This window comes from Coregonus clupeaformis, chromosome 34 (genome assembly GCF_020615455.1).
Source record: "Coregonus clupeaformis isolate EN_2021a chromosome 34, ASM2061545v1, whole genome shotgun sequence".
Classification (NCBI taxonomy): domain Eukaryota; kingdom Metazoa; phylum Chordata; class Actinopteri; order Salmoniformes; family Salmonidae; genus Coregonus; species Coregonus clupeaformis.
This window is the reverse complement of record NC_059225.1, coordinates 14,508,212-14,523,835: the sequence shown is the minus strand read 5'-3', so window position 1 is coordinate 14,523,835 and position 15,624 is coordinate 14,508,212. Positions and strand designations below refer to the sequence as shown.

The 15,624-nt window shown below is 42.5% G+C and overlaps 2 protein-coding genes across 2 annotated transcripts in view; one reads left to right on the top strand and one right to left on the bottom strand.

The window, feature by feature from the left end:
• Positions 1-9,919, bottom strand: part of LOC121549475 (centrosome and spindle pole associated protein 1) — a 28,247-nt gene extending 18,328 nt beyond the window's left edge. Inside the window, exons 1-9 of the mRNA XM_041861273.2 lie at positions 9,813-9,919; positions 9,418-9,518; positions 9,161-9,251; positions 8,919-9,022; positions 3,476-3,556; positions 2,983-3,075; positions 2,353-2,795; positions 1,179-1,277; positions 407-498 (exon numbers count right to left, since the gene is read on the bottom strand). Of these exons, the coding sequence (XP_041717207.1) occupies positions 407-498; positions 1,179-1,277; positions 2,353-2,795; positions 2,983-3,075; positions 3,476-3,556; positions 8,919-9,022; positions 9,161-9,251; positions 9,418-9,516 (1,102 nt within the window). The 5' untranslated portion in view covers positions 9,517-9,518; positions 9,813-9,919. The remainder of the gene's footprint in view (positions 1-406; positions 499-1,178; positions 1,278-2,352; positions 2,796-2,982; positions 3,076-3,475; positions 3,557-8,918; positions 9,023-9,160; positions 9,252-9,417; positions 9,519-9,812) is intronic.
• Positions 9,920-10,332: 413 nt separating this feature from the next.
• On the top strand, positions 10,333-14,719 carry LOC121549860 (COP9 signalosome complex subunit 5). Its single transcript, XM_041861805.1, has 8 exons — positions 10,333-10,669; positions 10,936-11,170; positions 11,367-11,495; positions 11,965-12,030; positions 12,412-12,497; positions 12,766-12,877; positions 13,792-13,940; positions 14,433-14,719. Exons 1-8 carry the CDS (start codon positions 10,533-10,535, stop codon positions 14,521-14,523), a joined length of 1,005 nt encoding a protein of 334 aa, XP_041717739.1. The 5' UTR covers positions 10,333-10,532; the 3' UTR covers positions 14,524-14,719.
• The last annotated feature ends 905 nt before the right edge of the window (positions 14,720-15,624 follow it).

Genomic DNA, 15,624 nt, shown 5'->3' with positions numbered 1-15,624 from the left:
TCAGAAAAAAGGCAGTTATTTGAAAATATATAGGTCCATTATAATTGATACGTTTTAGATGTTCAAGTTTGGCCTGGAGTATTTTTTTTTACCCATAATAATCATGTTCACCCCCCCCAAAAAAAAAATTGTTTCACGTTTCAGTTAGTTCATGTCTAGGACAGGATTAACTTTAATGTCCCAGAGGAGGAAATGATCTTAGACACAGCTGTATACAAAATAGAAATTGTACATTACACGTTACCCATCATTCACATTGCGCATTTCTCATATAGCCACATACATAATACACATATAATGTTATTAGTTACAGCTACCGGTATATAGATATAGCCTAACTGTATCTAAAGATCAGACCTGAACACACACACATGCTAAACATGCATTAAATGAGAGTGGCTCCTACCGATCATGAGTCCCGTGAAAAACTCGGCCTTGTCCTTGTGTGCTGCAGACCTGGATCTCTCGGTGGTCTTCATGGACGCTGGCATCACAGCACTGGAGAACAGTTACACCGTTACATAGACAGACAGTAGCTAGGTAAACGTCTGCAGTTCAGTTCACCCAATCAATGAACCACCTCATAAAACACACAGCCTAACCAATCAATACTCCTTGCAGCCCCACCCAAGTCAACCCGCACCTCACATCACACACTACCACAACAGATCCCAGTGTCTGACTGCAATCTTCTCTTTCCCCAGTGACCCAGACACTAAGAGTAAAGACCCATCACATCACCAGTCAGATCAATGCAGCTCCACTGATGGAATTGAAGTGAGTGTCTGCCTGGGGCTAAAACCCTAACCTCAATAGTAGTGAGAGGGAATGCTTTCTTCCACAGCTTATTGATAGTGGTTATATTTAGAAGCACAGAAATTGTATGAAAATCAAATCCAACGGAAGAACTAAATATTTTATGCAATAAATGCAATAAAGAAACAAGCTGGGGAGTCGGGACTAAATATAAATCTTGTGCATTACAGTTCTGCTTCCTTTGTAGTCTTCCTCCGCAATCAATACAGGAACAGATCGATAGAGAGGTTTTATACACGTGGTGGCCAACTCAGCTAAAGTGATTACCTTAGTGGCCATTTAATACATTTTCCCTCAATTTTAGTTAAGGAAAAAGGCCCTGACTAATCTAATGAGTTTAATTCCAGTGGGTCACTCAGTACTTGGGTTTTGGTGTCACCGACTGGGTCTTTCTGATCCGGTCTCTGAAGTCCTCTTCATGGACAACAGGGGGCTCTACCTCCCTCCTCTCCCGCAGAACTCTGCCATAGGAGAAAAAAAATACTATTTTTAAAAAAGGTCCACTGCAGCTGTTTTTATCTCACCATCAAATAATTTCAGAATAAAAATTAAGTACCTTACTGTGATTTTTTTTTTCAATTAAAAAATGGTCAAAAAGAAAGAAAAATAGCTTTTTGGCAAAGAGCAATTGCTCAAGGAAGAATTTTGCTAAGACTGTCTGGGAGTGGTCTGAGTGTGGAGGGGAAAACTGAAAACTAGCTGTTATTGGCAGAGAGGTTTGGAACCCTCTTTCCTATCGGTCTATTAATTAATTTACAGCCTGGTGATGTTATTAGGCAGGCCAAAACTCCATCCCACCAAAACAGGCTGACATTTCAGGTGGTCTTTTCAAACAGCTCTTACAATAAAAGGCCATTCTCATAATTGTCACAATTTCACAATATTATTCCAACCCCATAGTGTGGGAATATATATAAAACACAGGAATATTCCATTTTTGACTGCACTGGGCCTTTAAACAGGAAGATTACAATGATCCTTATATATTTACACAGAGTGTACAAAACATTAAGAACACTTTCCTTGAGATGCCCCCAATGCTTCCTTCCCACAGTTGTGTCAAGTTGTCTGGATCTCCTTTGGGTGGTAGACCATTTTTTAAACACACGGGAAACGGTTGAGTGTGAAAAACCCAGCAGCATTACAGTTCTGGACACAAACCGGTGCTCCTGGCACCTACTACCATACGCCGTTCAAAGGCACTTAAATATTTTTTCTTGCCCATTCACCCTCAAATGGCACACATACACAATCCATGTTTCAATTGTCTCAAGGCTTAACAATTTTTTTTTTTTACCTTGTCTCCTCCCCTTCATCTACACTGAATGAAGTGGATTTAACAAGTGACATCAATAAGGGATCATATCTTTCACCTGGATTCACCTGGTCAGTCTATGTCATGGAAAGAGCAGGTGTTCATAATGTTTTGTACACTCAGGGTATTTCTTTACAGCGGCAAGTGGTTTGCCGATAGAAAAAAAAACATAGCTTGTAGATGGGGTAGTGCTGGATCTTATCAACTCTCCTGTGATGCACCTGTCAGGGCTGTGATAAACTATGTTCCTCTCTCTTCTCCCAGTATACTCTGGCTCTCGGCTCTGTCTGGGTCTCCCCCTCTCCAAGAACTCAAACTCCTCTTCTTCCTCCTCAGAGTTGTACTCATCCCTGCGCCTACTTCTCCTCCTGGGCCTCCTTCTCTCCCAGCGCTCCAGGGAGTCCTCTGGTCTGTGGAGCTCCCAGCGCCTCCGCCCTCGTGGGGCCTGACCCTCTGTCCCCCTGTCGGTTAGGGTTGCAGCGTCCCTCCTGGATGGGAGTCGCTCCCAAGGCTGGCCTCCATGGTTAAGTTGGGTGTTATGCTGGGCCTCTGGGATTCTTTCCCAAGGCAGGCCTCCACGGTTAACCTGGGTGTTATACTGGGCCTCTGGGATGGCTGGGGGAGAATAAAGTACAGCTGGACTCACAGTCTCCGGGGCCTGCACCTGTGAATCAGGAAAGAGATGTGTTAAATGATCAAAATGTGGCAACATGCTGTAGAATCTTAGTCAAATGTAGCCAATAAACAGGAGAATCAAACGTAAACTCATTAAAAACACATTGAATAAGTCGAGAGATATTTTCACAAAAAAGACCTACATCATATTCAAGGTGTGCATAATCTATTGTTACCTGAGAGGCATTTGAAGATGGACTCCTTATGTGCCCTGACCGTCCTTTAAGGAAGAGGTTGTATTCCTTCTGTCTTTCATCCCTTAATTTGTCCTGGAGGAAGAAAACACAAACTTGCCCATCCTCAAATCACAAGCCATTGAGTCACTTAAAAAAAATCTATTGAAGAGTATTCTTCTTAGCTTCATTTTTCCAGGTATACACGGTGTTAAGTTAGCTACAGCAAGCCAACATACACAAGTGTCAACTAAAGTAGTTGCTGTGGGACACCAAATCTTATCTTGCACAATCAACATTGGGAAACGAACGTAAACCACTAATATATCACTCCTTAAGTCATGCCAAGGTAAGTAAAAGTGCCTCTTGGTGCAATGACAGAGGGCTTGGTCGGTATGTTAGCCTGGCCATGGTGACCTAGCATTTTGTTTACGCCCACTACAGTATCTCCCACACACACACACACGCGCACGCACACACAAGAGTAAATGGCTACCTTAGCAAATCTCCTCTCACCAATGGGTAAGGAGAGGCCTTGAGCCTGTGGGCCGGGCTCCCCAGCGTGTAGATCCTTTTTCTAGAGTTAGAGATTGGAAGGGTCAGTGTGACTCGGGGAATAACAAAAGAATGAGAAACTAAAACTTGACAACCGATTTCTGTTTAGGGGCAAGAATATGTATAAGATCTGTTTTAATAGATGCTGTCCTGTAACAATGGTTCCAACCCAAACTCTGTTCTTCAAAGGAAATTCCATTTTAAAGGCTGCTTTCAATAACACCTCAGCTGATGTGATGTGGACAGTTCGAGAAAGGGATTCCCTACCTTTCTTCCCTCGCCAGTAAATTCCTGCACGTTTTTGGGAGAACTAAGACATTGCATTTAGAAACGTACAATTATCTGTATATATTCTACATACGCATCATGGTGCCTTAGTAAGGAACAGTATAATAGATTATGTTCTAAACCTTTCCAGAAATAAATCTCTCACTGTTGCCGCTTGCTACAGACCCCCCTCAGCCCGAGCTGTGCCCTGGACACCATATGTGAACTGATTGCCCCCAATCTATCTTCAGAGTTCATACTGCTTGGTGACCTAAACTGGGATATGCTTAACACCCCGGCCAACCTACAATCTAAACTAGATGCCCTCAATCTCACACAAATTATCAACGAACCTACCAGGTACAACCCTAAATCTGTAAACATGGGCACCCTCATAGATATCATCCTGACAAATGTACCCTCTAAATACACATCCGCTGTCTTTAACCAGGATCTCAGCGATCACTGCCTTATTGCCTGCGTCCGTAATGGGTCCACGGTCAAACGACCACCCCTCATCACTGTCAAACGCTCCCTAAAACCCTTCAGCGAGCAGGCCTTTCTAATTGACCTGGCCCGGGTATCCTGGATGGATATTGACCTCATTCCGTCACTAGAGGATGCCTGGTTGTTCTTTAAAAGTGCTTTCCTCTCAATCTTAAATAAGCATGCCCCATTCAAAAAATTCAGAACTAAGAACAGATATAGCCCCTGGTTCTCCTCAGACTTGACTGCCCTTGACCAGCACAAAAACATCCTGTGGCGTACTGCATTAGCATTGAACAGCCCCCGCGATATGCAACTTTTTAGGGAAGTCAGGAACCAATATACACAATCAGTTAGGAAAGCAAAGGCTAGCTTTTTCAAACAGAAATGTGCATCCTGTAGCACTAACTCCAAAAAGTTTTGGGACACTGTAAAGTCCATGGAAAATAAGAGCAGCTCCTCCCAACTGCTCACTGCACTGAGGCTAGGAAACACTGTCACCACCGATAAATCTACAATAATCGAGAATTTCAACAAGCATTTTGCTACGGCTGGCCATGCTTTCCACCTGGCTACTACTACCCCGGCCACCAGCTCTGCACCCTCCGCTGCAACTTGCCCATGCCCCCCCCGCTTCTCCTTCACACAAATTCAGACAGCTGATGTTCTGAAAGAGCTGAAAAATCTGGACCCCTACAAATCAGCTGGGCTAGACAATCTGGACCCTTTCTTTCTAAAATTAGCCACCGAAATTGTCGAAACCCCTATTACTAGCCTGTTCAACCTCTCTTTCGTAACGTCTGAGATCCCAAGAGATTGGAAAGCTGCCGCAGTCATCCCCCTCTTCAAAGGGGGTGACACTCTAGATCCAAACTGTTACAGACCTACAGTGGGGAGACCACCTTCCGGAGACATTTGAAACCCCACCTCTTTAAGGAATACCTGGGATAGGATAAAGGAATCCTTCTACCCCCCCCCCCAATTGTAAAGTGGTTATCCCACTGGCTATAGGGTGAACGCACCAATTTGTGAGTCGCTCTGGCTAAGAGCGTCTGCTAAATGACGTTAATGTGCCCTTGAGCAAGGCACTTAACCCTAATTGCTCCTGTAAGTCGCTCTGGATAAGAGCGTCTGCTAAATGACTAAAAAAAAACTACTCCATACAGACCTTCTCCAGATCCTTCAGGTTATGGGGCTGTCGCTGGGCAATACGGACTTTCAGTTCCCTCCAAAGATTTTCTATTGGGTTCAGGTCTGGAGACTGGCTAGGCCACTCCAGGACCTTGAGATGCTCTTACGGAGCCACTCCTTAGTTGCCCTGGCTGTGTGTTTCGGGTCGTTGTCATGCTGGAAGACCCAGCCACGACCCATCTTCAATGCTCTTACTGAGGGAAGGAGGTTGTTGGCCAAGATCTCGCGATACATGGTTTTCCTACTTACAAAGCATGTAGAGGTCTGTAATTTTTATCATAGGTACACTTCAACTGTGAGAGAGGGAATCTAAAACAAAAATCCAGAAAATCCCATTGTATGATTTTTAAGTAATTAATTTGCATTTTATTGCATGACATAAGTATTTGATCACCTACCAACCAGTAAGAATTCCGACTCTCACAGACCTGTTAGTTTTTCTTTAAGAAGCCCTCCTGTTCTCCACTCATTAACTGTATTAACTGCACCTGTTTGAACTCGTTACCTGTATAAAAGACACCTGTCCACACACTCAATCAAACAGACTCCAACCTCTCCACAATGGCCAAGACCAGAGAGCTGTGTAAGGACATCAGGGATAAAATTGTAGACCTGCACAAGCCTGGGATGGGCTACAGGACAATAGGCAAGCAGCTTGGTGAGAAGGCAACAACTGTTGGCGCAATTATTAGAAAATGGAAGAAGTTCAAGATTACGGTCAATCACCTTCGGTCTGGGGCTTCATGCAAGATCTCACCTCGTGGGGCATCAATGATCATGAGGAAGGTGAGGGATCAGCCCAGAACTACACGGCAGGACCTGAAGAGAGCTGGGACAACAGTCTCAAAGAAAACCATTAGTAACACACTACGCCGTCATGGATTAAAATCCTGCAGCGCACGCAAGGTCCGTCTGAAGTTTGCCAATGACCATCTGGATGATCCAGAGGAGGAATGGGAGAAGGTCATGTGGTCTGATGAGACAAAAATATAGCTTTTTGGTCTAAATTCCACTCGCCGTGTTTGGAGGAAGAAGAAGGATGAGTACAACTCCAAGAACACCATCCCAACCGTGAAGCATGGAGGTGGAAACATCATTCTTTGGGGATGCTTTTCTGCAAAGGGGACAGGACGACTGCACCATATTGAGGAGAGGATGGATGGGGCCATGTATCGCAAGATCTTGGCCAACAACCTCCTTCCCTCAGTAAGAGCATTGAAGATGGGTCGTGGCTGGGTCTTCCAGCATGACAACGACCCGAAACACACAGCCAGGGCAACTAAGGAGTGGCTCCGTAAGAGCATCTCAAGGTCCTGGAGTGGCCTAGCCAGTCTCCAGACCTGAACCCAATAGAAAATCTTTGGAGGGAACTGAAAGTCCGTATTGCCCAGCGACAGCCCCATAACCTGAAGGATCTGGAGAAGGTCTGTATGGAGTAGTGGGCCAAAATCCCTCCTGCAGTGTGTGCAAACCTGGTCAAGACCTACAGGAAACGTATGATCTCTGTAATTGCAAACAAAGGTTTCTGTACCAAATATTAAGTTCTGCTTTTCTGATGTATCAAATACTTATGTCATGCAATAAAATGCAAATGAATTACTTAAAAATCATACAATGTGATTTTCTGGATTTTTGTTTTAGATTCCGTCTCTCACAGTTGAAGTGTACCTATGATAAAAAATTACAGACCTCTACATGCTATGTAGGTAGGAAAACCTGCAAAATCGGCAGTGTATCAAATACTTGTTCTCCCCACTGTATATCCATACTGCCCTGCCTTTCGAAAGTATTTGAAAGCCAAGTTAACAAACAGATCAGACCATTTCGAATCCCACCGTACCTTCTCCGCTATGCAATCCGGTTTCCGAGCTGGTCATGGGTGCACCTCAGCCACGCTCAAGGTCCTAAACTATATTATAACAGAGATCGATAAAATACAGTACTGCGCAGCCGTCTTCATCGACCTGGCCAAGGCTTTCGACTCTGTCAACCACCGCATTCTTATTGGCAGACTAAATAGCCTTGGTTTCTCTAATGACTGCCTCGCCTGGTTCACCAACTACTTCTCAGATAGAGTTCAATGTGTCAAATCGGAGGGCCTGTTGTCTGGACCTCTGGCCGCCTCTATGGGGGTGCCACAGGGTTCAATTCTCGGGCCGACTCTATTCTCTGTGTATATCAATGATGTCGCTCTTGCTGCTGGTGACGCTCGGATCCACCTCTATGCGGACGACACCATTTTGTATACATCTGGCCCTTCATTGGACACTGTGTTAACAAACCTCCAAACGAGCTTCAACGCCATACAACACTCCTTCCGTAGCCTCCAACTGCTCTTAAACACTAGTAAAACTAAATGCATGCTCTTCAACCGAACGCTACTTGCACCCGCCCACCCGACTAGAATCACTACTCTTGGCAGGTCTGACCTAGAGTATGTGGACAACTACAAATACCTAGGTGTCTGGTTAGACTGTAAACTCTCCTTCCAGACTCACATTAAGCATCTCCAATCAAAAGTTAAATCTAGAATCGGCTTCCTATTTCGCAACAAAGCCTCCTTCACTCATGCTGCCAAACATGCAATCGTAAAACTGACTATCCTACCGATCCTTGACTTCGGCGATGTCATTTACAAAATAGCCTCCAACACTCTACTCAGCAAATTGGATGTAGTCTATCACAGTGCCATCCGTTTTGTCACCAAAGCCCCATATACTACCCACCATTGTGACCTGTACGCTCTTGTTGGCTGGCCCTCACTACATATTCGTCGCCAAACCCACTGGCTCCAGGTCATCTATAAATCACTGCTAGACAAATCCTTGTCTTATCTTAGCTCACTGGTCACCATAGCAACACCCACCCGTAGTCTGCGCTCCAGCAGGTATCTCTCACTGGTCATCCCCAAAGCCAACACCTCCTTTGGCCGCCATTCCTTCCAGTTCTCTGTTGCCAATGACTGGAACGAACTGCAAAAATCTCTGAAGCTGGAGACTCTTATCTCCCTCACTAACTTTAAGCGTCAGTTGTCAGAGCAGCTTACCGATCACTGCACCTGTACACAGCCATTCTGAAATTAGCCCACCCAACTACCTCAGCCCCATATTGTTATTTATTTTGCTAATTTGCACCCGTATCTCTATTTGCACATCTATCGTTCCAGTGTTAATACGAAATTGTAACTATTTTGCACTATGGCCTATTTATTGCCTTACCTCCATAACTTACTACATTTGCACACACTGTATATATATTTTCTGTTGTATTTTTGACTTTATGTTTTGTTTACCCCATATGTAACTCTGTTGTTTTTTATCGCACTGCTTTGCTTTATCTTGGCCAGGTCGCAGTTGTAAATGAGAACTTGTTCTCAACTGGCTTACCTGGTTAAATAAAGGTGAAATAAAAAAAGTATTATAATAATAACTACTGCAAACCTGAGCCACATATCTTCTGTAGTCCAAACGAAGCTCTTGCTGAAGTTTTTGCTTCTTCTGCTCATATTCTGCTCCCAACTGCAAACTTAATCCTGAACTCTCCTCTGGAAAAAAAACAGACGTTAAACATTAGCTAGTGCTGCATATCACTACCAATTCCACAGACAGACAACAAACCACACCTTGCCCCATGACAATTCATGATGATGGTGGTGGTCATAGAAACATAGGCTACACTGTACCTCTGCCAGGGTTTGGAAGTCTTCTCTGAGTTGATGCCCAGTCAAATGGAGCAGCGTTCTCCTTTACAGAGTTTACATTGTCTGCCTTTGTCTGTTGCAGTGGCAAAATAAAGATCACATTGGCCATTTACTTCAATCATTTATGTTATAAAATCATTGACAACATTTGAGGCAAGCATTTAACATGAAACTAACATTTGGCCAAACATTTGGAGTTTGCAGCCATTTCTCATTATTACATTGGAACCATTACACACCTTGATTGTCATGTAAGGTGGATCCTCCTCTTCCAAACATGCCCTCTCTTTAGCCACTTTGGTTATCTGTTCCTCCAAAAAACTGTCTAGGTTATCCATTTCTACATAAAATACAAATACAGGCAGGCTGTCAATCAACAATATATTGTTCAAATATAAACCTTTGAACGAACAGTAAAAGCTGAACAGTTTGTTTGATGCTCGAAATGAGAAATTAAAAAAAGCTAGGCTCAGAGCATCTATCTTTCCGTTGTTAGGCAACCACGATACACAAAGCTAGCTGATTAACTTTAGTTACAGTCCTTGCGAATGTTAGAAACTTGTCCCAAAACGTTAAAAAATTATCATGCAACACGTTTAGGGAAATATTAACCCAAACCAACATGGTAGCTTACCGCATGAACAGTCTTTGTGGCAAACAAAGAATGATGAAGTGCGCTGTTAAATGAATGTGCATCAAGTGGTGCTGCTAATGCGGCAGGGTCGCGAGACTTCGCACTGCCACAATAACTTCAATACGTTTTTTATCAGGTTGTTTTTAAGAATAAAAAATTTTGCTTCGCAACTCTAACAATATTAACAAATTGACATTATTGAACCTTCAAAGCTAAATTAAATGTACTAATTACTTTGTTTCCAAATAACAAATCAGTAAAAAGCGTCTGCATTTCACACATTCCCCAGAAGATGTCAGCATTTCGATTTGTATCACGTCGTCTGCTGTGTTGTTTGGACTAAACCATCACGTTAATAGGTGTTTTTGAGCTGTTGGTGAATAAAAGCATGAGTTTATCTGTTAAAGGCCATGCATTTCTGGCTTAATTTGATAGTTTCCTATGTAGCTATCATCATTAACTTAACAAAAATAATACGGTCACCTTATATTTTGATTTTAAAATGTGTATGTCCTCCTTTCCCACAGCATGGTACAGACCAGTGTCATGGCTCCCTGAACAAGTAGATGAGCAAGAGATACCGTTTTTTGATTATGTTATTATTAGCTAGCTAGAGGTTTTTGAAATATTAAGCGTTTGATAACACTCTAGTTTTCTCTCTAGTTTTTTTCTCTAGTATTACTTTATATTTTAGAGAGGTATTGAAACTAGTTTGTCAAAATGGCAGGGAGTAGCATGGCACAGAAAACATGGGAGCTACAAAACAGTATGCAGGAAGTTCAGAGCATAGATGAAATCTATAAATATGACAAAAAACAACAACAAGAAATCCTTGCTGCGAAGCCATGGACAAAGGAGTAAGTATATATTTATAGATTGTCAGTTGCTTTTCTTTGCAACTGCTTGCTAGTTCTTTGTTGGACTGAGTTAACGCAGCTTGACCAGCTAGCTGCTAGCTAAATTAGCTAGCTAGCTAGTTAGCATGTCAACAATGAGAATTCTCCCTACATTGCAAGCTAGCTAGCTAGTTAGCTGGTAGTGCTAGCTAGCTGAACTGGCAGTAACAAATGCATGTCATTGTTCCCTATGCATAATTCACATTACTATGATTGCTGTCCCGTAGTCATCAATACTTTAAGTACTGCAAGATCTCTGCTCTGGCGCTGCTGAAGATGGTGATGCACGCCAGATCCGGGGGCAACCTGGAGGTGATGGGGCTGATGCTGGGGAAAGTGGACGGGGAGACCATGAACATCATGGACAGCTTTGCCTTACCCGTGGAGGGCACAGAGACCCGGGTCAACGCCCAGGCTGCGGCTTATGAATACATGGCTGCCTACATTGAGAATGCCAAACAGGTAATATGACTGACTCCTGGAAGGGAGGGACATGTTTTTAGTCCTCAATGTTGCAGAAAAGGATTGATCAAAACATCTGATATTTTAGGGAGAACTGTGTCCATTGTTTTATCACAGTGGTAACATATTGGACACTATGTTGGAACTATCTCTTCATTGACTTGATGCTGATGCCTTGCCATTTGTGAACTGTCAGGTTGGTCGGCTGGAGAACGCCATTGGCTGGTACCACAGTCACCCAGGTTACGGCTGCTGGTTGTCAGGTATCGATGTCAGCACTCAGATGCTCAACCAGCAGTTTCAAGAGCCCTTCGTGGCAGTGGTGGTGAGTACAGTAAAAGCTCAACCTCCTGCCCCAACCTCAGCCCATAGTTCAATAGCTCAATACCCGCAAAATACAAAATGTTCGAATTTCCATTTGCCTTTTATTAGACTGTTTCCTAAATACAGTACTTTGGTTTTCTTTTTGCGGGTACAAGGTCATGCATGAGTAACTGAGAGGGGTGCAATCAGGTTTAGGCATCCCTTTAGTGGTTGTTGATGTATGGTAGTAGTTCACCAAGAGGCACGGGCAAATATTAGGCTTTTGTAACAGTAGATGCTATTTGCACTTGATTGGAACCGCAGGGCTGCAGTGCCAAGGACATAGGGTAATTAAGTGTGTACTTTGACTACACTGGCAGCAGTAGTTAAGAAAAAAACGTCACTCCTGGTGGCCAGCTTGGGGTGATCTCTAGAGACTGTCTGACCTCGGAATGCATTTTCCTGTTCTACTGTATCTCGTTCCCTCCCAGATCGACCCCACTCGCACCATATCTGCAGGGAAAGTCAATCTTGGCGCCTTCAGAACATACCCCAAAGTAAGGAGTAAAATGTGTTTCTCGCAATTATTTCAGTCTTTAGCTCTATTACATGTAACATTAGACAAGTTGGGGGAAAAATAAAATAACTCATAAATACCTAATATATCATTTATTATACAGTATTTATTATCCATACAACATGGAACATTTATTTTTAAGATTTTCTTGTATCTACTGTATAAGAAATAATATTATGATTAATTGTCAATCTTGTGTTAAATGTCTCCATTTGAAAAATGTGTTATTAGTGGCTAATTCCTTAATGGATAGCTGAGTGTCTCTATCAGATTGGGAAAATATTTTAAGACTATTTTAAGATTTCCTCTCTGTAAATATAAATGTATCAATGAGTCTAAAAATTGTCTGCGTTGTTTTCAGGGTTACAAACCTCCTGATGAAGGACCCTCTGAGTATCAGACCATTCCCTTGAACAAGATCGAAGACTTCGGTGTGCACTGCAAACAGTGAGTCCTGTTGGACATTTAAACTGGCAGAATGTTTAGGCACACAAATAATCTTAAGCATCATCTTGCAAATTTTCTAGGTAAACATGACAAGTTACTTAAAAAAAAAAATAATGTGTTAGGGTTGATGTGGCCTATAGCACAAGTTCAAGTCCTTATGATGTAATAATGCCTTAGTAACACTGTGGTAAATAAAAGGTAATATTTTCTTCATTTAAGTTACATTGTGTAATTATTCACTAAGTGCCGTGGGGTTTTGTTTGTTTAGGTATTATGCCCTGGAGGTGACTTATTTCAAGTCTTCCCTCGACCGAAAATTACTGGAGCTCCTCTGGAATAAATACTGGGTCAACACTCTGAGCTCTTCAAGTCTTCTGACGGTAAGTGTTTGGAATATAACTCTTAATCAAGCAATGTTCAATTTGTAGAACACAACAATTAGATATATAACAATTCAATACGGAATCAAGGAGCAGCTGAAGTAGAGGTGCAGATCTTGCATATGAATACAAATCCCTCTGTTTATTTAGATTGTTATTAATAGCCATTTTATATGGCCAGTTGGGGGGATTATTTGTTTTATTATTTTTTGAAGTCCATTGTACAGATTTACAAACATGGGTTAATTAATATGACTGAGGCCACCATGTTAACCTGCAAACAAAGAATCCATGCTTTGGAGATGTGATGATACAGATGTCGCTGTCGTTCACTGTGGATCATCTCCCTCGTCGCCAATACATTCTAGAGATTGAAAGCCCCAGTGAATTCCCATTGTGGATGCCGCCGCTCTGGCTAAACAGTCTAAAGGCAGCGGACTATCCAAACAGTGGACTCTGGGCATTCTGGATGAAGATGGATTGACTAGTTGTCAGGAATCGGCTGCTCCATTGGCGAAGGGCTTTGTCAGTCACTACACTGTTACCACAGTCTGGGCCCCTGTCATTGTCTCCTAATTGCCTGCTCCATGGAAAACACGGCCTCACCTTAGGCAAACCTTTTCACCGAACCCTTTTCACGGCGACTTGGCAAGCCATTTAAGCCTTTATCAAGTTCAGCATACTTGTATTGAATGTCTCAGTAGTGGTGAAGAAAATAGGTGATGGTGAAATTGTGCATGAACATTCTCCCTGGTTAAGGTGTGTGTGTGTAGATAGCCCACACACGGACCGGTATATAGGCTACTGCTTCCACATGCTTTGATTAACTTAATCGTATGCGTTCGTCTGATCATGGTACATGACAATATAACATATAGGTACATAATCCAATGTGTGTGTCCTTGTGTCCCCAGAATTCAGAATACACCACAGGCCAGGTGTTTGACCTGTCTGAGAAGCTGGAGCAGTCGGAGGCTCAGCTGGGAAGAGGAAGCTTCATGCTGGGCCTGGACACACACGACAGGAAGTCTGAGGACAAACTGGCCAAAGCTACACGAGACAGGTAAGGCAACACAATATAGATCATGTTTATTTGGGCTTACTTATTGATTTGGCATTCAGGCCCAGACCTCAGGCTATTTAGTGATTGATTCATAGCATGACACTCTAATATTGTCATGGTAAATCGTTTTTTGACATAGAACCATACATCACCGTATGTTTTGTTTAGGCGGAGGTATTGACTGACTGGATACTTTTAAGTTATACAATATCTGTATTATTGCAATATGTTTTGTAACTATTTTGATCACACATTATTTGTGTGTAGATGTGATAGGAATGATTAGTTACTTTTTTAGCTGATGGCATGTCCTACCTACCTATTCAATGTCTGCTTATTTATACAATAGTTGGGATTTCTTGAGTTTCTCCCGTGAATGCAACACCTATCTGTTAATTCATCTGACCTGTCTGTTGATGGATAGGTCATCTGTGTCACCTCTTCATGTCCAGAGCGAAACGTAACTTTACTTTTTTCCCCTGGCTATTCAAGCTGCAAGACAACCATTGAGGCAATCCATGGTCTGATGTCTCAAGTCATCAAGGATAAACTCTTCAATCAAATCAACACGTCTGCCAACTAAGCCCGAAACAGCCCAAGTGAAGTTCACCCCTCGTGTGTGTATTACTGTGTATGTTTAGCATTTAGATTATTGTTAGCAGAATGATCTGTCACTTATTATCTGAGGAAAGTTTCTTAGTTTAATTTCTTTAGTGTGAATGATTGATCTCAACTTATGTGTGTGCGTAAATAAATAGTGGTGTTACAGTGTATCTACATTCAAGTTTTCTTTCCTTGACTTCATTTAAGTATTCCTGAGGTTGGTGAACCATATTGTTTTAACTGAATTGCTTCCAACTTTAGTTAATGTAGTTTTTCTTCTTTTTGAATGCTTGCAGACATTTGAAAGGTATGCTCCTTTGGGTTCAACATGACACAGCACTGTGCCATTTTTATGTCCCATGGCTGTTTGGCATTGGCTGTAGTAGAGTACAACCTAACACTTCAACAAAGACCATGGTTACATATTTCTCCATAACAAAAACTACAACCAGTCAGCCAGTCATTTCAACTCTGGCCAGTCATAGCATTACATAATGGAACAACAAACTCAAGCCGCTGTATCGGCTCGAATGTAAACACTGGCTGGCATGGTCGAGACGTCTCCGCGGAGCGGCTCTCGGTGCAGGTTGTCTCTCAATGGTACACAGTCCTTCAGGGTCGCAGAGTCGTCAAGCTGCGCCACAGCAATGATGCAGCACAGAAACAGGAGGCATGCACACTGGAGTCTATTCACACAACCCGTCTGCTCTTCATCAAAGCAGACACTGTCTGCCTTTCCTTACACAGCAGCCCTGGCACATTTTCATGTAATAATACTTTTTTTTCTTGTGGTATTGTAATGGTGGAATGTATGTTTTTGATGCAGCATTGCAGAGGCAGGGAACCATATTTGGGGCACATTGAATGGGTCGGCATTCTGTCATGTACGTGGGCTTTGGCACCAATTCTTGTAATGATTTTTTACATTATTATAATAGGTGAAGTGTGTATCCTAATGTGGTGTTTTAGAAAGAGGAAACTTATTGAATTATGTTTAATGCAATTTGTGAATTTTGGAATTAACAAGAGTGAACAATTGGCTTTCCCCTCACATGGTCCATTGAATGCACTGTAGCTAGTG